We start from the raw sequence: 25,194 nt of genomic DNA, 5'->3' as shown, positions 1-25,194 counted from the left end.
GACCTGGAGAACTGCTCCCGGAGACAGAATTTAAGAATTGTGGGGATGCCAGAGGGCATTGAGGGAGCCGTGCAGGCTCGTGTCGCCAAAATGCTGGAGACGTTGATGGGGGAAGGGGCCTTTGACTGGCCCCGGTGGTTGATCGGGCGCACAGGGCGCTGATGAGGAAACCGCAGGCGAACGAGCCGCCGAGGGCTATGGTGGCGAGGTTACACCGATTCCTGGATAAGGAGAAGATCTTGAGGGGGGCCAGGCAGACGAGATGTACCTGGGAGGGTAATGAGCCCTGGGTATACCAGGACCTGTGTGTGGACCTGGCCAAGAAGAGAGCGGGATTCAACCGAGTCAAGGCTGCCCTCTATAAGTAGGGGGTGAAGTTCGGGATGCTGTACCCTGCCCACCTCTGGGTGACCCACAATGGTCGTGAGGATTATTTTGGAGCGCCGGCGGAGGCGATGGAGTTTGAGAGAGACAATGGACTGGCAGGAGAAGGACATTGAACTTTGGAGGAGGTGTGAGGAGATGCTGATTCTCTCTGTCCCATTGTGATTGTTGCTTTTTTATTGTATTGTTTTGTTTGGGGTGACGGTCAGGGAAGAACCTCGTTTCACTCAGGGATCGTTTGTCTTTCTTGCGAGGTTCTTTGCTGGGAGGCTGGAGGATCAGGTGGGGTGAGGGCATCTTTTATTTTCTTATTGTTATTGTTGATTGCACCATGGAAGTGCTGCGGGGAGGGAGATCAGTGGGGGGTAGGAAGTTTGCCGCTGTGGGCGGGTCAGCCAGGCTAGCTGGGCGAGCTAGTTCACAGGAGCGCAGTGGGGGGTGAGCAGGTGATCAGAGTATTGAGATTGTGTTGTTCAGGGTGTTGACGGAGGTGGTGCTGTTGAAGTGCGATAAGGAGGGGGTTGGTGATGGTGGGCATCAGAGGGCGGGCCTGGAGAGTTGTGTGATGTGGGCCGGGGCTGGCCCAAGAGAAGCTATGGCTGATCAGTGGAGAGGGGGAGGGGCACGCCCCCTGACCAGTTGATCACATGGAGAGTGAGAGGGCTGAATGGGCCGGTCAAACAGTCGTGCATGTTCGCCCACTTGAGGAGCTTAAACGCGGATGTGCCATTTTTACAGGAAACACATTTGAAGATCGAGGACCAGACTAGGCTAAGGAAAGGGTGGGTAGGCCACGTCTCTCACTCAGGGTTAGATATGAAGACACGGGGGGTGCCATTTCAAATCCCCAGTAAAAATCCAAACACAGCGTATTGTGAAATTATTCAATTTAAAACAGAACGAGTTGTTGGGATTCACTGCCTGACAAAGCTGCAGGAAGGAAGTTCAACTGTAACTTTCACAAGGGAACTGGACAGATTCTTGAGGAAAAGTACTTACTGGGCGATAGGAGTAATTAGATAGTTCATTCAAAGAGCTAGCATGGGAACAATGGACAGAATGGCCTCTTTCTGTGCTCACTGAGACTCATTTGCATTTGAAGAAAGTGGGAAATACCTGGAAGCCACTTCCTACGATGCGGGTAGAAGCAGAGATGTTGGAATGTTTCCAAAGGGAAATTGGATGGGCTTTTGAGGGAAATAAACTGACAGGAATATGAGGATAGAACGGGGCAATGGTTTGATCTACAAGTTGTGAATCTTTGGAATTCTCTACCCCAGAGGGCTGTGGAAGCTCAGTCATTGAGTGTGTTTAAGACAGAGACTGACAGATTTCTAAATCCCAATAACACAAAGGATGTGGGGAAAAGACATTGAAGTGGATGATCAGCCATGATCGTATTGAATGGTGGAGCAGGCTCGACGGGCTGAATGGCCAAGTCCTGCCCCTATATTCCAATGATACAAAGATAAGCAGGAAAGTAAATTGTGACAAGGACATAAGGAGGTTAAAAAGGTAGATGTGAGACTTCCGGGTGCGGCGATGACCAGCTGAGTCGCACGTTTCGGCAGCTCCCGGTGAAACGGACTTTTGGGCTCTTGATAGGAGCCCCAACGGCAATTTTGACGGCTAAAAACACTGTGCGGTAAACCAGAAGGGAATCCCCCCTGGATACGGATGAAAAAAGGAGGAGAAAGTGGCCGGATTGCAGTGGATCCTTTAGAACAGCGGCAAGGAAGGCAAGCAAAAACCAAGATGGCGTCGGAAGGTGGCAGTTTAACATGGGGCCCTGAACAACAAGAGTTCTTGAAATGCTGCGTGGAAGAGCTCAAAAAGGAAATGAAGAAAGAGCTGTTGGCCCCGATACTACAGGCGATCGAAGGGCTACGGGCCAAGGCGGTGCTTCATAAAAAGAAGATAAAATTTGGAATGCTGCAACCGGCAAGACTGTGGGTCACATATCGAGGGAGGCACCACTACTTTGAGACGGCGGATGAAGCGTGGACTTTTATTGTGGAAGAAAAACTGGAATGAGCGGGTTATTAAAAAGAACGTTTGAACAAAGTGGTGGGGCGAATGTGGGGGGCGAAGAGGGGGGTTAAAAAGGGGGGAAAGAGGAGTTTTATGTACTAATCCTGCGATGTGGTAACTTTTCTCTCTTCCACAGGTGGTGATGGGGGGTAGGAGGGGAGGTGGAGGAGATGGGGCGTTGGCCATTGGGGGCGGGGCCAAAGGAGAAGCGCGGGCTTGGTTCCCGCGCTATGATAATCATGGCGGGAATAGAGAAGCAGGAAGGAGGGGGCGTCGCACGGTGCGAGCCGAGGTCACGGGGGGAAGCCGAGGTCGGCCAGAGTTTGCTGACTTCTGGGAGCAACATGGGGGGAGTAATTACGCTAGCGGGGGATCTAGCGGGGGGGGGGGGGTGGGAGGGGGGAATTACTGGGTTGCTGCTGCTGGGGAGAGGGGGGAGCTGGTATGGGAGGGGACGGGCGGGGGGGCACCGCCTGGGGGAGATACAGCTGCGTGGGAACCGGGTGAGGAGCTGGAAAAGGGGCATGGCTAATCGACAAGGGGGGGGGTAGGAAGCCCCCCAACCCGGCTGATCACGTGGAACGTGAGAGGGCTGAACGGGCCAATAAAGAGGGCACGGGTACTCGCACACCTTAAGAAACTTAAGGCAGATGTGGTTATGTTACAAGAAACGCACCTGAAACTGATAGACCAGGTTAGGCTACGCAAAGGATGGGTGGGGCAGGTGTTCCATTCGGGGCTAGATGCGAAAAACTATATTAGTGGGGAAGCGGGTAATGTTCGAGGCAAAGACTATAGTGGTGGATAACGGGGGCATATACGTGATGGTGAGTGGCAAATTACAGGGGGAGACGGTGGTTTTGGTAAACGTATATGCCCCGAACTGGGATGATGCCAATTTTATGCGGCGGATGCTAGGACGCATTCCGGACCGAGAGATGGGAAAGCTGATAATGGGGGGAGATTTTAATACGGTGTTGGAACCAGGGCTGGATAGGTCGAAGTCCAGGACTGGAAGGAGGCCGGCAGCAGCCAAGGTACTTAAAGATTTTATGGAGCAGATGGGAGGTGTAGACCCGTGGAGATTTAGCAGACCTAGGAGTAAGGAGTTCTCGTTTTTCTCCTATGTCCATAAAGTCTACTCGCGAATAGACTTTTTTGTGCTGGGAAGGGCGTTGATCCCGAAGGTGAGGGGAACGGAGTATACGGCTATAGCCATTTCGGATCACGCTCCACACTGGGTAGACTTGGAGATAGGGGAGGAAACAGGAGGGCGCCCACCCTGGAGAATGGACATGGGACTAATGGCAGATGAGGGGGTGTGTCTAAGGGTGAGGGGGTGCATTGAAAAGTACTTGGAACTCAATGATAATGGGGAGGTCCAGGTGGGAGTGGTCTGGGAGGCGCTGAAGGCGGTGGTTAGAGGGGAGCTGATATCAATAAGGGCACATAAAGGGAAGCAGGAGAGTAAGGAACGGGAGCGGTTGCTGCAAGAACTTTTGAGGGTGGACAGACAATATGCGGAAGCACCGGAGGAGGGACTGTACAGGGAAAGGCAAAGGCTACATGTAGAATTTGACTTGCTGACTACGGGCACTGCAGAGGCACAATGGAGGAAGGCACAGGGTGTACAGTACGAATATGGGGAGAAGGCGAGCAGGTTGCTGACACACCAATTGAGGAAAAGGGGAGAAGCGAGGGAAATAGGGGGAGTGAGGGATGAGGAAGGAGAGATGGAGCGGGGAGCGGAGAGAGTGAATGGAGTGTTCAAGACATTTTATAAAAAATTATATGAAGCTCAACCCCCGGATGGGAAGGAGAGAATGATGGGCTTTTTGGATCGGCTGGAATTTCCCAAGGTGGAAGAGCAGGAAAGGGTGGGACTGGGAGCACAGATCGAGGTAGAAGAAGTGGTGAAAGGAATTAGGAGCATGCAGGCGGGAAAGGCCCCGGGTCGGATGGATTCCCAGTCGAATTCTATAGAAAATATGTGGACTTGCTCGCCCCGGTATTGACGAGGACCTTTAATGAGGCAAAGGAAAGGGGACAACTGCCCCCGACTATGTCTGAAGCAACAATATCGCTTCTCTTAAAGAAGGAAAAGGACCCGCTACAATGCGGGTCCTATAGACCTATTTCCCTCCGAAATGTAGATGCCAAGATCCTGGCCAAGGTAATGGCAATGAGAATAGAGGAATGTGTCCCGGGGGTGGTCCACGAGGACCAAACTGGGTTTGTGAAGGGGAGACAGCTGAACACTAATATACGGAGGCTGTTAGGGGTAATGATGATGCCCCCACCAGAGGGGGAAACGGAGATAGTAGTGGCGATGGATGCCGAGAAAGCATTTGATAGAGTGGAGTGGGATTATTTGTGGGAGGTGTTGAGGAGATTTGGTTTTGGAGAGGGGTATGTTAGATGGGTGCAGCTGTTGTATATGGCCCCGATGGCGAGCGTGGTCACGAATGGACGGGGATCTGCATATTTTTGGCTCCATAGAGGGACAAGGCAGGGATGCCCTCTGTCCCCATTATTGTTTGCACTGGCGATTGAGCCCCTGGCGATAGCGTTGAGGGGTTCCAAGAAGTGGAGGGGAGTACTTAGAGGAGAAGAACACCGGGTATCTTTGTATGCGGACGATTTGCTACGTGGCAGACCCGGCGGAGGGGATGCCAGAAATAATGCGGATACTTGGGGAGTTTGGGGATTTTTCAGGGTATAAATTGAACATGGGGAAAAGTGAGTTGTTTGTGGTGCATCCAGGGGAGCAGAGTAGAGAAATAGAGGACCTACCGTTGAGGAAGGTAACAAGAGACTTTCGTTACCTGGGGATCCAGATAGCCAAGAATTGGGGCACATTGCATAGGTTAAATTTAACGCGGTTGGTGGAACAAATGGAGGAGGATTTCAAGAGATGGGATATGGTATCCCTGTCACTGGCAGGGAGGGTGCAGGCGGTTAAGATGGTGGTCCTCCCGAGATTCCTCTTTGTGTTTCAGTGCCTCCCGGTGGTGATCACGAAGGCTTTTTTTAAAAGGATTGAGAAGAGCATCATGGGTTTTGTGTGGGCCGGGAAGACCCCGAGAGCGAGGAAGGGATTCTTACAACGTAGCAGGGATAGGGGGGGGCTGGCACTACCGAGCCTAAGTGAGCATTATTGGGCCGCTAATATTTCAATGGTGAGTAAGTGGATGGGAGAGGAGGAGGGAGCGGCGTGGAAGAGATTAGAGAGGGAGTCCTGTAGGGGGACTAGCCTACAGGCTATGGTGACAGCCCCATTGCCGTTCTCACCGAGGAACTACACCACAAGCCCGGTGGTGGTGGCTACACTGAAGATTTGGGGACAGTGGAGACGGCATAGGGGAAAGACTGGAGCCTTGGGGGGGTCCCCGATAAGAAACAACCATAGGTTTGCCCCGGGGGAGAATGGATGGGGGATATGGAATGTGGCAAAGAGCAGGAATAACGCAACTGAAAGATATGTTTGTGGATGGGAAGTTCGCGAGTCTGGGAGAGCTGACCGAGAAATATGGGTTGCCCCAAGGGAATGCATTCAGGTATATGCAACTGAGGGCTTTTGCGAGGCAACAGGTGAGGGAATTCCCGCAGCTCCCGACACAAGAGGTGCAGGACAGAGTGATCTCAAAGACATGGGTGGGGGATGGTAAGGTGTCAGATATATATAGGGAAATGAGGGACGAAGGGGAGACTATGGTAGATGAACTAAAAGGGAAATGGGAAGAAGAGCTGGGGCAGGAGATCGAGGAGGGGCTGTGGGCAGATGCCCTAAGCAGGGTAAACTCGTCGTCCTCGTGTGCCAGGCTAAGCCTGATTCAGTTTAAGGTATTACACAGGGCGCATATGACTGGAGCACGGCTCAGTAAATTTTTTGGGGTGGAGGATAGGTGTGCGAGGTGCTCGAGAAGCCCAGCGAATCATACCCATATGTTTTGGTCATGCCCGGCACTACAGGGGTTTTGGATAGGGGTGACAAAGGTGCTTTCAAAAGTAGTGGGGGTCCGGGTCGAACCAAGCTGGGGGTTGGCTATATTTGGGGTTGCACAAGAGCCGGGAGTGCAGGAGGCGAGAGAGGCCGATGTTTTGGCCTTTGCGTCCCTAGTAGCCCGGCGCAGGATATTGCTAATGTGCAAAGAAGCCAAGCCCCCGGGGGTGGAGACCAGGATAAATGACATGGCAGGGTTTATAAAGCTAGAGCGGATTAAGTTCGTTCTAAGGGGGTCGGCTCAAGGATTCACCAGGCGGTGGCAACCGTTCGTCGAATACCTCGCAGAAAGATAGATGGAATGGAAAAAAGAAGGCAGCAGCAGCAGGATCGGGGCGGGGGTGGAGGTGGAGGAACCAGAAGGACTCTCAGGGTTGTTAATATAAACTATATAATATGTATAGGTCATTGCTACAGATAATTATATATTGGACTGTTAAATTATATTTTTGGAGAGTCTTACTTGTGATAAGGCAGTTGCCAATTAGGGTTAGTTTTCATTTTTGTTATTTATTATTTATTCATTTTCTGTTTATAAAATAGGTCATTGTTATTTGTGTTGTTATAATATTGTGTCAAGAATGCACAATGTACGGTGTTGGCGGACCAAAAATTTTCAATAAAATATTTTTTTTTAAAAAAAGGTAGATGTTAAATGAGTGGAACAAGATCTGCCAAATGGAGAATAACGTGAGAAAATGTTTTGTCCATATTGGCCAGAAGGATAAAAAATCTTATTATCTAAATGGTGAGAGATTGCAGAGCTCTGAGATTCAGAGGGATCTGGGTGTCCAAGAGCATGAATCACAAAAGGTGAGTATACAGGTACAGCAAGTAATTAGGAAAGCTAATAGAATGTTATTGTTTATTGTGGGGGGAATTGAATACAAAAGTAGGAAGGTTATGTTTCAGTTATACAGGACATTGCTGAGACCACATCTGGAGCACTGCGTACAATATTGCTCTCATTTAAGGAATGATGTAAATGTGTTGGAAGCAGATCAGAGAAGTTTTACTGGACTCATACCTGGAATTGGAGGCTGGTCTTATGAGGAATGATTGGACAGGCTGGGCTTGTGTACGATGGAGTTTAGGTGACTTGATTGAACCGTGTAAGATCTTGAGGGGCCTTGACAGGATGGATGTGGAAAGGATGTTTCTTCTTGTGGGAGAATCTAGAAATTGTGGTCACTACAAAACCAATAACTTGCCCCATTTAAGGCGGAGGAGAACTTTTTTCTCTGAGGGTTGGGAGTCTTTGGAACTTTCTTCCTCAAAGGGCAGTGGAAACGGAGTCTTTGAATATTTTTAAGGCAGACCTGGATAGATTCTTGAAAATCAAGGGGTGAAAGTTTATCAGGGATAGTTGGGAATAAGACCACACTAAGACCATAAGGAATAGGAGTAGGCCATTCGGCCCTTCCAGCCTGTTGCACATTTCAATAGGATCATGTCTGAAACTAACATTCCTCATGTTCACTTTCCTGCCCTTTCCCCGTAATCCTCGGTTCCCTGACTGATCAAGAATCTATCTCAGCCGGGCAGCACAGTGGCGCAGTGGTTAGCACTGCTGCCTCACGATGTTCCCAGGTTCGATCCCGGCTCTGGGTCACGGTCAGTGTGGAGTTTGCACATTCTCCCCATGTTTGCGTGGGTTTCGCCCCCACAACCCAAAGATGTGCAGGGTAGGTGGATTGGCCACACTAAATTTCCCGTTAATTGGAAAAAAATGAATTGGGCACTCTAAATTTACATTTTTTTTTAAACTAAAAAAAAGAATCTATCTCAGCCTTAAATATACACAAGGACTCTGTCCCCACAATTCAGTTCCAAAGATTCTCAGAAGAAACTCCTCACCTCAGTCTTAAATTGACATCTCTTTATTCTGAAACTATGCCCTCTGGTCAACACTCCCATGAGGGAAACATCCTCTCCGCATTTACCCTGTCAAACCCCTTAAGAATCCTGGATGTTTCAATGAGATCGCCTCTCATTCTTCTAAATTCCAATGAGTCCCAACCTGTTTAACCTTTGCTCATAACACAATCCCTCCATAATGGGGATCATCCTCGTGAACCTTCTCTAAACAGCCTCCAATAAAATAATATCTTTCCTTAAATAAGGGGACCAAAACTGCTCTCAGTTCTCCAGATGTGGTCTCACCAGCACCTTGTACAGCTGCAGCAAGACTTCCCGACTCTTATACTCCAACACCCTTGAAATCAGGGCCAACATTCCATGAGCCTTCCTGATTACCTGCTTCACCTGTCTGCTAGCTTTCTGTGTTCCGTGCACAAGTTCCCCCAAGTCCCTTTGTGCTGCAGCTTTCTGCAGTTTTTCTCCATTTAAATACTGTTCTTTTGTTCTCCCTTCCAAAATTAACTTCACATTTTCCCACATTATGCTCCATGTGGCAACTTTTTGTCCACTTGCTTAACCTCTCAATATCTCTTTGCAAACTGTTTGTATCCCCCTCGCAACTTGCCTTTCCATCTATTTTTGTGTTGTCTGCAAATTTGGGCACAGTACATTCACTTCCTTCCCCCAAGTCATTAATATAAATTGTACACAGTTGCGATCCCAGCACTGACCCCTGTGGAACCCCACTGGTTACAGGTCACCAATCTGAAAAAGAACCCCTTATTCCCACTCGCTGTTTCCTGCTCATTAACCAATTCTCTATCCATGTCAATATACTACCTCCAACACCATGGGTTCTTATCTCATGACTTAACGGTTTGTGAGGTACCTTGTCAAAGGCCTTCTGGAAGTTTAAATACAACACATCTACTGGTCCCCCTCTATTCACTCTGGTTGAGACTTCCTCGAAACACTCTGATAAAATTGTCAGACACGGTTTCCCTTTCACAAAAGCCATGCTGACTCTGCTTGATTAGATAATGATTTTCTCAATGTGCTCCTATTACTTCCTAGTAATTGATTCCAACATTTTTTCAATAATAAATGTTAGGCTAATCGTCCTATAGTGTCTCGTTTTTTGCCTCCCTCCCATTTTGAATCAGGGGTTGTCACATGGGCAGTTTTCCAATCCTCTGGTACTTCTCCAGAATCCAAGGATTTTTGGAAAATTACAATCAATGCATCCACTATCCCTGTAGCCATTTCTTTTAGGATCCTAGGCTGTAGCCATTTCTTTTAGGATCCTAGGCTGCAGCCATCCAAGAGACTGATCTTATCCCCATTCGTTTGTCCAATACAACTTCTCCAGTGATGGTATTTAATTGTTCCATTCGTATTCTTTAGTATTAATGGGATAGTCAAAGTATCTTGCACCATAAAGACTGATGCAAAAAAAATCTGTTTTAACTCCTCTGCCATTCATTCCGTAGGGCAGGGACTCACTTTAGGTATCTGGGGGTGCAGGGTGCCCGGGAGTGGGGGAGGCTTCGCAGGTACAATATCACTAGTTTGGTGGGGAGAGTGAAAGCTGATCTGGCAAGGTGGGATGGTCTCCCTCTGTCACTGGCGGGTCGGGTACAGGTGGTTAAAATGAATGTTTTGCTGCGATTTCTGTTTATTTTTCAATGCCTACCGATTTTCCTGCCAAAGGCTTCTTTCAGGGAGATTGAGGGAAGGATTACCTCGTTCATATGGGGAGGGAAGGTGGCCAGAGAGAGAAAGGTGCTGATACAGAGAGGAAGGCAGGCAGAGAGTTTGGTTATCCCGAACCTGATGTTCTACTACTGGGCAGCGAATGTGGAGAAGGTGCGGAGCTGGGTCAGAGGGGTTGATTCCCAGTGGGTCAGAATGGAGGAAAGTTTGTGCAGGGGGTCGGGACTGAAAGCACTTGCAACAGCGCCGCTCCCGATAGCTCCGGGTAAATACTCAGGGAGTCTGGTAATAATAGCTTCATTGAAAATCTGGAGGCAGTTTCGCCAACACTTCGGGTTGGGGGCAGGGTCAAGGGAAATGCCGATTCGGGGGAACCACAGATTTGAGCCAGGGAGGTGGGATGGAAGTTTTCGGAAATGGGAAGAGAAGGGGATTAAGACTCTAAAAGATTTGTTTCTTCGGGGTCGGTTTGCAGGATTGAGGGAGCTGGAAGCGAAGTATGGGCTGGAGCGGGGAGAAATGTTTAGATACTTGCAGGTTCGAGATTTTGCCAGGAAGGAGATACAGAGCTTCCCGGAGGAACCGGCCTCCACATTGCTGGAGGAGGTGCTGACGACAAGGGGACTGGAGAAGCGGGCAGTGTCAGCGGTGTATGGAGCTATTTTGGAAGAGGATAAGGTACCACTGGAAGAGATCAAAGCAAAGTGGGAGGAAGAGTTGGGAGAGGTTATTATAGATGAGGGGTTCTGGTGTGAGGTGCTCCGGAGAGTAAATGCCTCCACCTCATGTGAGAGGTTGGGGCTGATACAGCTGAAGGTGGTATACAGAGCACACCTCACAAGGGCGAGGATGAGGCGATTCTTTGAAGGAGTAGATGTGTGTGAATGTTGCGGGCGGGGGAAGGGGGGGGGGCTAATCACGTTCATATGTTTTGGTCCTGTCCAAAGCTAGAGAAGTACCGGAAGGAGGTTTTTAGGGTAATTTCCGAGGTGGTGCACGTGAAACTGGACCCTGGTCTCCGGGAGGCCATATTCGGGTGTCAAATCAGCAAGGGTTGGAAACGGGGGCAGAGGCAGATATTGTAGCCTTCGTCTCGTTGATCGCCCGAAGACGGATCCTGCTGGGATGGAGAACAGCCTCTCCACCCTGTGCCCTAGCGTGGCGGGGGGACCTGTTGGAATACTGGACCCTTGAAAAGGATAAGTTTGAACTGAGGGGAAGGATGGAGGGGTTCTACAATTAATGGGCATTATTCATTATGCACTTTCAAAAACTGGATAACATCGAACATTAGTTGGGGGGGTGGGTGGGAGGGAGGGGGGCTGTGTGTGTTCATGGTGACTATGGGTAATCCCTGATTCCTTTTTGTCATTTGTTTATGTAAACGTGCGGGCTGATGTTTGTTGGTTGGTGGGGGGATGGGATTGTTGTTATTGTTATGGGGATTGACAGATTTGTTGCTGATTGTTTATTGTTGGTGGGTGTAAATTTGGCATAAAATGTGAAAAAGGAGAATAGAAATATATATATTTTTGAACTCCTCTGCCATTTCCTTGTTCCCCATAACTGACACAGCGGCGTGGAGGCACATGGTGGTTAGCACTGTTGCTTCACAGCTCCAGGGTCCCGGGTTCAATTCCCGGCTTGGGTCACTGTCTGTGCGGAGTCTCCACGTTCTCCCCAAAACTGTGTGGGTTTCCTCCCACAAGTCCCAAAAGACGTGCTTGTTAGGTGAATTGGACATTCTGAATTCTCCCTCTGTGTACCTGAACAGGTGCCGGAGTGTGGCGACTGGCGGATTTTCACAGTAACTTCATTGCAGTGTTAATGTAAGCCTATTTGTAACAATAATAAAGATTATAATAATAAAGAATATTATTACCCTCTCCTCAGATGTATTTTCTGAGGGGCCTCTGTGGAGTTGAGGTTTCAATCAGATCAGCCGTGAACTTATTGAATGGTGGAGCAGGCTCGAGGGGCCGAGTGGCCTACTCCTGCTCCTAATTCGTATGTTATCACATCCTTTATAATAGATTGCAGCATTTTCCCTCCGACTGATGTCAGGCTAATGGGTCTGTGGTTCCTGTTTTTTCTCTCCCACCTTAAATAGTGAGGTGACATTTACCACCTTCCAATCTGCAGGAAACATTCCAGAATCTATAGAATTTTGAAAGGTGATCACCAATGTATCCACTATCTCCACAGCCGCCTCTTTCAACACTCTGGGATGTAGAGCAGCAGCTTTTGGGGACTTATTAACTTTCAATACCATTAATTTCTCCAGTACTACTTTCTCACGAATACTAATCTCTTTCATTCCCTCGTGCTCACTGGTCCCTTGGTTCTCTGGTGTTTTGGGGACGATTTCTGTATCTTCCTCCGTGAAGACAGACACACATTGTTTAGTTTCTCTGCCATTTCCTTATTCCCCATTATAAACTCTCCTGTCTCTGCCTGGAATGGACCCACATTGGTCTTTGCTAATCTTTTCCTTTTCACATTCCGGTAGGAATTTTTCCTGTTGGTTTTTATGTTTCTCCCCAGTTTGCTCGCATATTCTATTTTCTCTTTATCAGTTTCTTGGTCCTTTGCTGAATTCTAAACCAAGTTCCCAATCCTCAGGCTCACTAATATTTTACCCACTTTGAGTCTCCTCCATTGATCTAATAGAATCTAACTTTTCTTGTTAGCCACGATAGCTTCATTTTGCTGTTTAATTTTTGCTTCTTAAAAGGAATCTATATTTTATGTAAATAAAATGCGAGTGGTTGCCTGTCTATTGTCCATCGTCATACAAAGAACAACAAAGAAGAAAGGACAGCACAGGAACAGGCCCTTCGGCCCACCAAGCCTGCTCGGATCATGATGTTTGTCTAAACTAAAACCTTCTGTGCTTCCAGGGTCTGTATCCGTCTATTCCCATCCTTTTCATGTATTTGTCAAGATGCCCCTTAAATGTCCCTATCGTCCCTGCTTCCACTACCTCCTCCGGTAGTGAGTTCCAGGCACCCACCGCATTCGGTGTAAAAAAAACTCCCTCACACATCTCCTCTAAACTTTGCCCCTCGCACCTTAAACCTCTGTCACCTGGTAATTGACTTTTCCAACCTGGGAAAAAGCTTCTGACTATCCACTCTGTCCGTGCCAGTCAATTTTGTAAACTTTTATCAGGTCGTCCCTCAACTCTGTCGCTCGAGTGAAAACAATCAGAGTTTATCCAACCTCTCCTCATAGCTAATAACCTCCAGGCCAGGAAACATCCTGGTAAACCTCCTCTGTACTCTCTCCAAAGCCTCCACATCCTTTTGGTAATGTGGTGACCAGAATTGTAGGCAATATCCACGTGTAGCCTAACTAAGGTTTTGTGCAGCGGCTGCATGACTTGCCAATTTTTATACTCAATGTCCAGACCAATGAAGACAAGCATGCCGTCTGCCTTCTTAGCTCCTTATCCACCTGCGTTGCCACTTTCAGTGATACGTTTATTGTAATTTCCCAATCTACCACAGACAACTTGCCCCTCATACCATGACAGTCTCCTTCTGTGAGAAACACCCAGATAAATTAGGCAAAAGAACCCTGTAACCACCATAGCCCATCTTCATGGCAACGTGGCTGCTTTGGGAACTAAATATCTTCCAATGTGCAAACACCTTTTCATTCTGTGCTCCTCGTCAAACTTGGAACCAGATAATCGCAACTAGCCTCAAAAATGGTCAGCCCACCGGAGGCAGAGGTGCTAGACTGACCAGTCCAGCAGAAAGAAACCCTCCAATCATCACCATTCACCAGATGTCAGAATGAACAAAATGCAGTCCTGGATGTCAGTGAGAGCAGAAACAATAACAACGGAGCCAACATCTGCAATTTATTGTGAACTTGTTGGAGTCACAACAGGTGTGATGAATCACAAAACCCCCTCCCCACATTGAGAGCAGATGAATGGTCTTTCCCCAGAATTAACTCGCTAGTGTCTCCGGAGATGGGACGGATCATTGAATGTCTCCCCTGCTCAGAGTAGGTGAATGGCCTCTTCCAGGTGTTAACTCACTAGGGTTCCTGCAGGGTGTATGGATATCTGAATCCCTTCTCTCACGAAGAGCAGGTTAACGCCTTCTCCCCTGTGTGAACTCGCTGGTGTTTCCGCAGGTTGGATAACCAAATGAATCCCTTCTCACACTGAGAACAGGTGAACGGCCTCTCCCCAGTGTGAACCCGCTGGTGTCCCCGCAGGCTCCATGAAGTAGTGAATCCCTTCTCACACTGAGAGCAGGCGAACGGCCTCACCCCAGTGTGAACACGCTGGTGTGTCAGCAGGTTCGATGAAGTAGTGAATCCCTTCTCACACTGAGAGCAGGTGAACGCCTTCTCCCCAGTGTGAACTCGCTGGTGTCTCAGCAGGCCGGATGAAGTAGTGAATCCCTTCTCACACTGAGAGCAGGTGAACGGCCTCTCCCCAGTGTGAACCCGCTGGTGTCCCAGCAGGCTACATGAAGTAGTGAATCCCTTCTCACACTGAGAGCAGGCGAACGGCCTCACCCCAGTGTGAACACGCTGGTGTGTCAGCAGGTTCGATGAAGTAGTGAATCCCTTCTCACACTGAGAGCAGGCGAACGGCCTCACCCCAGTGTGAACACGCTGGTGTGTCAGCAGGTTCGATGAAGTAGTGAATCCCTTCTCACACTGAGAGCAGGTGAACGGCCTCTCCCCAGTGTGAACTCGCTGGTGTGTCAGCAGGCCGGATGAAGTAGTGAATCCCTTCTCACACTGAGAGCAGGTGAACGGCCTCTCCCCAGTGTGAAGTCGCTGGTGTGTTAGCAGGTCGGATGAAGTAGTGAATCCCTTCTCACACTGAGAGCAGGTGAACGGCCTCTCCCCAATGTGAACTCGCTGGTGTGTCCGCAGGTCGGATAACTGAGTGAATCCTTTCTGACACTTAGAGCAGGTGAACCGCCTCGCCCCAGTGTGAACTCGCTGATGTCTCTGCAGGACGGATAACCGAGTGAATCCCTTCTGACACTGAGAGCAGGTGAACGGCCTCTCCCCAGTGTGAACTCGCTTATGTGCCAGCAGTCCCGATGAAGTAGTGAATCTCTTCTCACACTGAGAGCAGGTGAACGGCCTCTCCCCAGTGTGAACTCGCTGATGTATCCGCAGGGTGGATAACTGAGTGAATCCCTTTTCACACTGAGAGCAGGTGAACGGCCTCTCCCCAGTGTGAACTCGCTGATGTTTCCGCAGGCCGGATACCTGAGCGAATCCCCTCTCACACACAGAGCACGTGAACGGCCTCTCCCCAGTGTGAATGCGCCGATGAACTTCCAGCTCAGATGGGACCCTGAATCCCTTCCCACAGTCCCCACATTTCCACCGTTTCTCCATGTTTTGGGTATCCTCGTGTCTCTCCAGGTTTGCCGATCAGTTGAAGCCTCGTCCACACACAACACGTGTACAGTCTCTGTCCGCTGTGAATGGTGAGATGTTTTTTCAGGCTGCGTAACTGGTTAAAGCTCTTTCCACAGTCAGTGCCCTGGAACACTCTCACTCGTGTGTGTGTGTCTCGGGGCTTTTCCAGTCACACTGATGTTTTGAAGCCGACAGAAAAGACAAACATTTCTCCTTCTAGATTCAAAGTCCGGTGATATTCAGTTTCAAGGAATTGAGAGACTCAGTCAGATTGAGATGTGACGTTTGAGATTTCTGTCTGTAATTCCTCCTCTTCTAATATCCTGTAAAAACAATTTACAAAAGTTACTTTTCTTCTCCTCATTTTGGAGAAGGTTTCCTGAGGGTAACGACAGTCTGGCCGTGAGGTTAATCCTCCGGGTCCTCAGTCTTATTGAGGAATGTCCCCTTGGGTCTATTGTGGTGGTGATTCTTTTGTATTTTTGTTATTATGGGAGGGTTTATGTGTTGTTGACTTTATCCTACTCTGGTACAGACGGGGCTTTTATCTGTGAAAGGAGCAATTTGGAGAAACTTTGGTGCCTCTGGTGTAAAGTGAGTTGGAGGAGGGGGTAATGGCGCACGCACGATTGTGGTGTGAAAATCTGTTCCTGTCTCTCTTGTCGCCTGACTAATGGCGGCAGTTAATCTGCAAATTTTCTCAGGGAATGTACGGGGCATCCATCACCCTATCAGAAGGAAAAATATCCTCTCCTTTCGAAAGGAGAAAGTCGACATCGCTTTATTACAGGAAACCCATCTGGATTATGAGGAACACTTTAAATTGAGGCGGGATTGGATGGGGAAGTTTTTTTCACCTCTTTTTCATCCAGTAACAGACTTGTGGCAATGCTTATTATACACTATCCAAGCAGTCAGGGTAACTCTGCCGATTACAATGTGCATGTCAATTTCCTTTGTGCCGGTCCCCCCATCTCCCGTCCCTCCCCTCCGCCCCATCACTCGTCGTTTCTGGGTCCTTTCCTGGGCCCTTCACTGTACAATGGGAGTTATCTATTATTTACAAGTGGACGGTGCCCCCCCTCCCCCCCCACCGCCACCCATTGATGGGCCTCCCCCCTTCCACCCCGCGCACTCCCTGTCCTGTTTTAAACCTTCCCTTGGGGGGTTCCTCCTCTTGTGTTTTTGTTCTCGGCTCTCTGGTCTCTGTGTCAGTTGGTTTCTGGTTCTCCCACCTTGTCCCAGTAGCCCCCCCCCACCTCTTTTCCTGCCTGCTCCCTGTGATCCCGTTGGCCCCCGTACACCCACCTCCCTCCCCAGTGTTCCATTGGCCGCTGGCTTCAAACAGGTCCTGGAACAAGTTGGTGAATGGCCTCCACACTTTGTGGGAACCATCCTCTGACCCTCGGACGGTGAGCTTGATCTTCACCAGGTGGAGAAATTCCGATAGGTCTGCCAGCCAGTCTGCAGCTGTGGGTGGTGCTGCTGATCGCCAGCCGAGCAGGATTCTCCAGCGGCCGATTAGAGAAGCAAAGGCAAGGGCGTCCGCCCTCTTCCCCATGAGTAGTTCTGTCTGGTCCGATACCCCGAAGACTGCCATTTGTGGGCACGGCTCCACCTTCATAACCATGGACATTGCCTCTAAATAGGCTGTCCAGAATTCGACAAGTCTGGGGCATACCCTGAACATGTGGGTATGGTTTGCCGGGCCCCGCTGGCACCATTCACATTTGTCCTCCATCTCCGGGAAGAACCTGCTCATTCGGGTTCTTGTCAGGTGCGCTCTGTGCACAACATTCAGCTGCATGAAGCTTAGCCTTGCGGAGGAGAAGGTGGAGTTGGTCCCGTTCAGTGCTTCGCTCCAGAGACCCCACCCTATTTCCGTCCCTCGCTCTTCTGCCCATTTTTCCTGGGTTTCGTCAAGTAAGGAGCGCATCCTTATTAAGAGTTGTCCGTACAGGTCCCCACAGTTTCCCTTCCCCAGACTGTCTGCGTCCAGTAACTCCTCTTGCATTGTGCTTCTCAGGGTTTCTGGGTGTGCTGGTGTCTCCTTGCAGAGAAAGTGTTTGACCTGGAGCTCATCCCTGTTTGGTAGGTTCAGTCTCTCCATCAGCTCCTCTAAGGTCGCTAGTCTATTTCCCGTGTAAAAGTCCCTAACCATCAGTGTTCCCCCACCCTGTCTCTACCTCTTGAAGGTGGTGTTGAGAATGGCTGGTGCAAACCTATGGTTGCCGCAGATGGGGGCCATGAAGGACACATCGGTCAGACTGAAATGCTGCCACATCTGGTTCCAGGTTCTCAGGGTAGCTGCCACCACTGGACTGGTGCTGGCGGGGATGGGAGTGGGGCCCGGAGGGTCATTCCTGTACGCGAGGACTCGTCCATCATCAACCATTCCATGTCAGGGTCCTTTACCCATCTCCTCACTCTTTCGGCCGTGGCTGCCCAGTGATAGTATTGCAAGTTCGGGAGGGCCAGGCCTCCCATGTTTCTTCTCCATTGTAGTACTGTTTTAGGGATTTTGGAATTCTTGCCCCTCCGCACAAACGCCATAATCACCTTATCTATTGAATGGAAAAAGGCCTTGGGGATGTAGATCGGTAAGGATCGAAACAGGAAGAGGAACCTGGGCAGTACGTTCATCTTGATCGTCTGCATCCTCCCCGCCAGGGAAAGCAGGAATCCATCCCATCTCTGTGGGTCGTTTTTGACTTCCTCCGCCAGACTGGTCAGCTTCCACTTGTGGATCCGTGTCCACTCGTGGGAAACCTGGATCTCCAGGTAGCGGGATTTGTTTTGGGCTATTTTAACTGGGAGGCCCTCCAGCTCTGCCCCTCCCCCTCACCGGGAAATCTTTGTTTTTGCCCAGGTTGGGTTTGTGGCCCAAGAAGATTCCGAACTCTCTCCGGGGAGGAGGGGGTCCTCGGAGGCGTACAGTCCCCGGTAGAAGGCCTTGAACGCTTGGTTGACCTTTTTTGGTTGGGCTACGGGACGGCTATGGTTGGGCGGCACGGTAGCACAGTGGTCAGCATTTTTGCTTCACAGCGCCAGGGTCCCAGGTTCGATTCCCGGTTTGGGTCACTGTCTGTGTGGAGTCTGCACGTTCTCCCCATGTCTGCGCGGGTTTCCTCCGGGAGCTCCGGTTTCCTCCCACAAGTCCCGAAAGGCATAATGTTAGGTGAATTGGACATTCTGAATTCTCCCTCAGTGTACCCGAACAGGTGCCGGAGTGTGGCGACTAGGGTATTTTCACACTAACTTCATTGCTGTGTTAATGTAAGCCTACTTGTGACAATTATAAAAATTATTCTACCAATCTGCCTCTGTTATCCTTTACCTGGGCTATTTCCCTCGTGGCTGCCTTCTTTCTCAGCTGGTGAACCAGCAGGCGGCTAGCCCTCTCTGTGCTCATAAAAGGTCCCCCGTGCCTGGTGGAGTTGGTCACTGCTTTCCTGGTGGGGAGCAGGTCAAAGTTCTTTTGCAGCTTCTTCCTCTCCAGCAGAAGCTCTATGGTCAGGGCCTCGGAGTATCGTCTGTCAACCTCCAGAATGGAGTTGATCAGTTGCTGCCTAACCGCTCTCTCTTCCCTGTCTCTACGAGCCTTTTGGCGATTATTTTTTCCCGAATCACAGCCTTCAGTGCCTCCCAGAATGTGGAAGGTGAGACTTCCCCGTTCTGGCTGTTAGTGATGTACTTGCCGATGGCCGGTGATGTTTTCTGGCAGACCTTGTCGGCCAAGAGGGCCGTGTCCAACCTCCATGTGGGGCATTGGGTTTGTCCCGTCTCCAACCTCACATCCATGTAATGTGGAGCGTGGTCTGAGATTACAATCATGGATTATTCTGCTCTGACTATTTCTGGAAGCACCGATTTCCCCACAACAAAGAAGCCGATGTGAGTGTAGACCTTGTGTACTGGTGAGAAGAACGAGAATTCCTTCTCATCCGGGTGTAAGAATCGCCAGGGATCCACTGCCCCCGTCTGCTCCATGAACCGCCAGGGATCCACTGCCCCCGTCTGCTCCATGAACCGCCAGGGATCCACTGCCCCCAACTGCTTCATGAACGTTCCCAGTTCCCTCACCATGGCTGTCATTTTCCCTGTTCTGGGATTGATCTGTCAGTAAATGGATCCTTAAACAGGTGTGAAGTTCCCCCGCTCATGATCAGACCGTATCCCCCCCCTCTTCTATCTCCCTCCCAGCCCACTGTATCCCCCCCTCTTCTATTCTGCCCCCCACCCCACCGTATCCCCCTCCTCTATCCTCTCTTTCTCACCCCCCCCCCACCCCCACACACACACACAGACACTCTCTTCCCAGTGGGAGATGTGCCACGGGCCCTCTCTCTCCCGTACTTCCTGGCACTAGCTTTCCCGCTGGTGTGTGGCCCCCCCACCCAGGATCGATCTGACCCCCATCCTACACCCGCTCTGCTTGTGTCCCTGCTGCCTCCTCCTCACCCTCTCCTGCGCTCTGCTGACCTCGCCCCCTCCCTCCTATGAGCTGGCTCCCCTGTTCATTGCGAGGTGATGCCCTGTCGATGTCTGGCGGTTTGGGGAAGCTGTCCCTCCCAATCAGATTGCCCAGCATTTGGGCCACGTAGTCGATTGGGGCCGCCGACCCGCTTGCTCGCCGCTCCTGTCCCTTGCTGCAGTTTGTGACCCTGCAGCCTTTCGAGCTGTTGCTTCCTAGCATTTTGTTGTCCGCACTATTGTTGATGGTGAGGGGATGTTGAAGTCTGATTTTGCGGCTAAATTCGGCCGACAGTGCCTATTTTTCTGTTGTATGGAGGAGAGCCACCTGATGTGTGACTGCTCTGCACATCCCCGTCACAAGTTCCCTCTCTTTTGAATGTTGACTTGAAACTGCGATCTTATGTTTTGGCGATAAGGCTGGAGGACATCCTTCCGACAATCGTATGGGAGGACCAGACTGGGTTTATACGGGGAAGATTTTCCAGTAACAACGTTGGAAGGTTGCTGAATTTGATTCAGGCTGTTCAGAAATATGCATTGGATGGGCTGGTGATCTCCTTCGATGCAGAAAAAGCTTTTGCTTGAGTTGAGTGGAATTATCTGGTGTATCCGCTGCGAGGCTTCGGGTTGTGTGAGGATTATATTGAGTGGATTCAATTGTTACATCACAGACCGGCAGCGGCGGTGCTCACCAATGGTTTGCGGGCATCGAATTTTCAGCTTCAGAGAGGGACTAGACAGGGCTGCCCTCTGTCCCCCTTGTCCACTGAGCCAATGCCAGAGGCTATCAGATCGGAGTCTCTGATATCGGGACTGGGGGGTGGGGTGAGGCAGCACAAGATCACTCTGTGTGCACATGACGGGCTGCTGTTTGTGTTGAACCCCAGTGTTTCAGTCCTGGACATTATTGGAGTAGTGGATAGATTTTTTTTAAAGTATTTTCATTCTGATTTTAACATTTGCAACACATAACATTACAAAGTAAAACCAACACAAAACCTCTAAACCCACCCCAACTCCCTAACCAAACTCTTCACCTCCCTCCCCTCCCACCTAGCAGTTCCTTGAAATTATAGAACATAGAATCCGTACAGTGCAGAAGGAGGCCATTCAGCCCATCGAGTCTGCACCGGCTCTTTGAAAGAGCACCCTACATAAGCCCATGTCTCCACCCTATCCCTGTAACCCATTGACCCCACCTACCCTTTAATGTAAGCCTACAAAGCCTCCGTTTCCCTGCTCCAACCCCACACGTACTCTGCGTTCGCCGCCCAATAATAGTATAACAGGTTCAGCAGGGCCAAGCCGCCTGACTGTCGCCCTCTCTGAATCACCGTCTTCCTAATCCTTGCCACCTTATCTGCCCACACAAACGATTAAACCAACCAATCCACCCCCATAAAGACCAATTTTGGCAAAAAGACCATTAGGCACCGAGATAAAAATAAAAACCACAAAATGTTCATCTTAACCAGCTGCACCCGATTGTGGATAGATTTAGTGCCTTCTCTGGTTATAAGATGAATTTTACTGAGTCAGAGGCCATGCTGGTGAGGGGAGGGGGGAGGGTGTTGCAGGGTAAGCCCCCTCCTCTTGCTAAGTTCTCAATCAGATGCTCCCCCCTTGGGATTTAAATATCTGGGAATATCAATGACCCTTTTTCAGACAGCTACATGGGGCCAACTGTCCACAGCTGATGGTGACTATTAGGTGGGACCTTGCCCGGTGGTCGGCTCTTCCGATTTCATGGCGAGGGAGGATCACCTTCATTAAAATGAATGTGTTGCCCAGACTGCATACCCTCTGCAGATGCTGCCTATGCTGCTGTCAACCATGGTCATTCAGGAAATTAATGGAATGATTAGTACATTTATCTGGAATAAAAATAAACCTCACCTCAACTTAGTTAAGCTCCAATCACCAGGAGCTAAAGGTGGGTGTCTCCGGAATATCAGGCTTTATCAATGGGCCTCTCATCTTAGTTTCACACGGAATTTGGTTACGATAGACCCAACATCCATCAGGCTCGATATGGAAGCAGGCCAATCAGTTCTCCCTCTATCCAAAACTGGCACAGATTGATTACAGAATGTATCCCATTGCAATTGTAATGTCTGTACTTCATTCTAAGTCTGATGCATTTGTTAAATAATGAGACCCCTGTCTCAAATATATGTGCTCCAATTTGACAGACTTGCTCCTCCAGGGATTTCCATCAGTGAATTCAATTCAACTGAGCCCAGAGTAGGGCACAGTGAGGCACAGTGGTTAGCACAGAGCCAGGGAACCAGGTTTGATTCCTTGAGTGCCTATCTGTGTGGACATGGACATTCGCCCTGTGTCTGTGTGGGTTGCCTCTGGGTGCTCCGGTTTCCTCCCACAGTCCAGAGATGTGCAGGTTAAGTGGATTGGTCATGCTAAATTGCCCCTTAGTGTCCAAAGATGTTAGGTTAGGTGGGTTGACGATGATCAATGCACCGGATTATGGGAATCGGGCGGGGAGTCTGCCTCGGTGAGTGCATTTTCTGAGGGTCAGTGCTGACTTGAAGAAGCGAATAGCCTCCTTCTGCACTATAGAGATTCTGTGTCATCTATGTTATTTTAATTCAACTATGCTGTTAGTCTGTTTTGGGGTGTGCATTGGTATCCGTCTGTTTTTATATAATCTTACCCTCTTTCCCCACTCACTCTGTTAACCGGTTGTTCAATTGATCTGGCATTTCATATAGCGGCTCTGGTCCCTAAAATATCCTGCTACAAATTAATTCTGCAATGTGTTGCTTGTATTTATGCAGCAATATCAGTTGTTCTACACTGTACCCATTTTCCATCAATTTTTCTGTTAGTCTGTTGCATTCATTATTTTAAAAAGTTTTTAAAAATAACAAAAGAAATATTAAAAATCTGTCCAACTCATCCATGAATATATTCATGATGTGGAGATGCCGGCGTTGGACTGGGGTGAGCACAGTACGAAGTCTTACAACACCAGGTTAAAGTCCAACAGGTTTGTTTCGATGTCACTAGCTTTCGGAGCGCTGCTCCTTCCTCAGGTGAATGAAGAGGTATGTTCCAGAAACACATATATAGACAAATTCAAAGATGCCAAACAATACTAGGAATGCGACCATTAGCAGGTGATTAAATCTTTACAGATCCAGAGATTGGGTAACCCCAGGTTAAATTCACACCTCTTTAACCTGGGGTTACCCCATCTCTGGATCTGTAAAGATTTAATCACCTGCTAATGGTCGCATTCCAAGCATTGTTTGGCATCTTTGAATTTGTCTATCTATGTGTTTCTGGAACATACCTCTTCATTCACCTGAGGAAGGAGCAGCGCTCCGAAAGCTAGTGACATCGAAACAAACCTGTTGGACTTTAACCTGGTGTTGTAAGACTTCGTAATGAATATATTCATTGACTCTCAAACTCCACTGGTCCATGTGAAAGAGAAATCCAGAAACTAACAACCCACTGAGGGAAGAGATGACTGGAAATATATAACGTAGCTACAGTACAATATTACACAACTGGAGTTAATAATAAATGTACTTTATTACAGACCATAAGTAATATATCTAATCTGTACCATTTAAAAATACTAGACATATCTCTGTCTGATATTAATTTACTGACCCCTTAAATGTCAGCCATCTCCAGGGGAAACCAGCCTTTAATTGTGAACATTGGGAAAGAGACCATCCTTTTATCCAAACAAATAAATGTGTCAAGCTGAGGGAGCAAAGGATGTCAATGTCTTTGAGAGAGAGAGAGACCTGGGCCTAGCTTTGCAGAGTCTGCACCCTCCCTGGATTCACTTCCTTTCCCTTCAGTTGCTGCAAATCACCAATTGAAGGTGAGAATGAGAAAAGAAATGGAAAGGGGGAGAAAGGAAAGTTTTTACTCACAGATGTTGGAGACACAGGAGGAAGTTTCACTTCCAATGCCCGCTTCGTGACGTCACGAGAACCCGATCTGAATCAACCAATAAGAATCACTCTGTTCAACTGACGTTTTCGGGTCTCAGTGCGCATGCTCGGCACGCGGACACGGGAGCCCCGAAGCCCCACCCCCACCAGTTTTCCCCTGTACCTCCTCGAGACAAAGGTTTCCAAAAAACCGGCTGATGGATGCAGCCAGATCGAGAAGCAACTCGGTGAGCTCCCCCTGGCCCGGGACTGCGCATGTCCCAAGGAAGAGGGGAAGTTGCACAGGTGCATGGGAGAGCCCGCCTCCTGACCTTCCTCCTGAGGTTTAGACAATTGGAAAGAGTTGTGGGACCGGAAGGACTCTCGTCCTCCAGCCAATCAGCGCGCGGGCTTTGTGTGAATGATTGAGCTTCACACAGACTGAAACTTCCTCCTGTCTCCAACATCTGTCAGTAAAACACTTTCTTTTCTCTCCCTTTCCATTTCTTTTCTCATTCTCGCCTTCAATTGGTCACTTGCAGCAACTGAAGGGAAAGGAAGTGAATCCAGGGAGGGTGCAGACTCTGCAAAGCTTAGTCCAGGTCTCTCTCTCTCTCTCAAAGACATTGACATCCTTTGCTCCCTCAGCTTGACACATTTATTTGTCTGGCTAAAAGGATGGTCTCTTCCCTAATGTTCACAATTGAAGGGTTCTTTTCCCCAGGAGTTGGCTGACAGTTAAGGGGGCAGTAAATTAATATCAGACGAGAAATGTCCAGTGTTATATGGCACAGAGCAGATATATTATTGATGGTTCTGCAATAAAGTACATTTATTATCATCCCATTTTCTCCAAATGAAATGTGTAACAATGGGTACCCGCATGGGTCCTAGCTACGCTTGCCTAACACAAGACCCTGCTTCCATACCCGCATGTCTATCCTTGTCTTCTGCAGTGTTGCAGTGAAGCTCAATGCAAACTGGAGGAACAACATCTCATCTTCCGGTTAGGCACGCTAATTCCTTCCGGTCTCAACATCGAATTCAACAACTTCAGATGATCAGCTCTACCCCACCTCGACCCATTTGTTTTCATCCCATTTCATTTTAACTGTCTTTTACCATTTATTTCTCTCTTGCCTTTCTTTATATATATTTACCCCCCATCTTCTCCACGTTTCCTTACCCTTTCTCCCCTTTGCTTCCCCCTTCCCCTCCCCCCACATCTACAACTTCACAGTTTACCCTCTGATGTTAATTTCTCTGCAGTTTGGCCTTTCACACCTTTTGTTCTCCCTGGGGACTGCCATTAGCACTCCCCTTGCGTTCTGTGGCTATTAGCACCCCGTTTCCCATGGTTTCTGTGGCTATGACTCATCTTTCATTCTCACTCCACAATATAAATATTTC

General features: G+C 49.1%; 1 protein-coding gene across 1 annotated transcript; it reads right to left on the bottom strand.

Moving 5' to 3' along the window:
• Positions 1-13,838: 13,838 nt before the first annotated feature.
• LOC140420232 (uncharacterized) lies at positions 13,839-23,919 on the bottom strand. Its single transcript, XM_072504265.1, has 2 exons — positions 23,785-23,919; positions 13,839-15,720 (listed from the first exon to the last, which is right to left on the bottom strand). Exon 2 carries the CDS (start codon positions 15,371-15,373, stop codon positions 14,084-14,086), a length of 1,290 nt encoding a protein of 429 aa, XP_072360366.1. The 5' UTR covers positions 15,374-15,720; positions 23,785-23,919; the 3' UTR covers positions 13,839-14,083.
• Positions 23,920-25,194: the final 1,275 nt, after the last annotated feature.

This window comes from Scyliorhinus torazame, chromosome 5, assembly GCF_047496885.1.
Source record: "Scyliorhinus torazame isolate Kashiwa2021f chromosome 5, sScyTor2.1, whole genome shotgun sequence".
NCBI lineage: Eukaryota > Metazoa > Chordata > Chondrichthyes > Carcharhiniformes > Scyliorhinidae > Scyliorhinus > Scyliorhinus torazame.
This window is presented reverse-complemented; position numbering and strand designations above follow the sequence as displayed.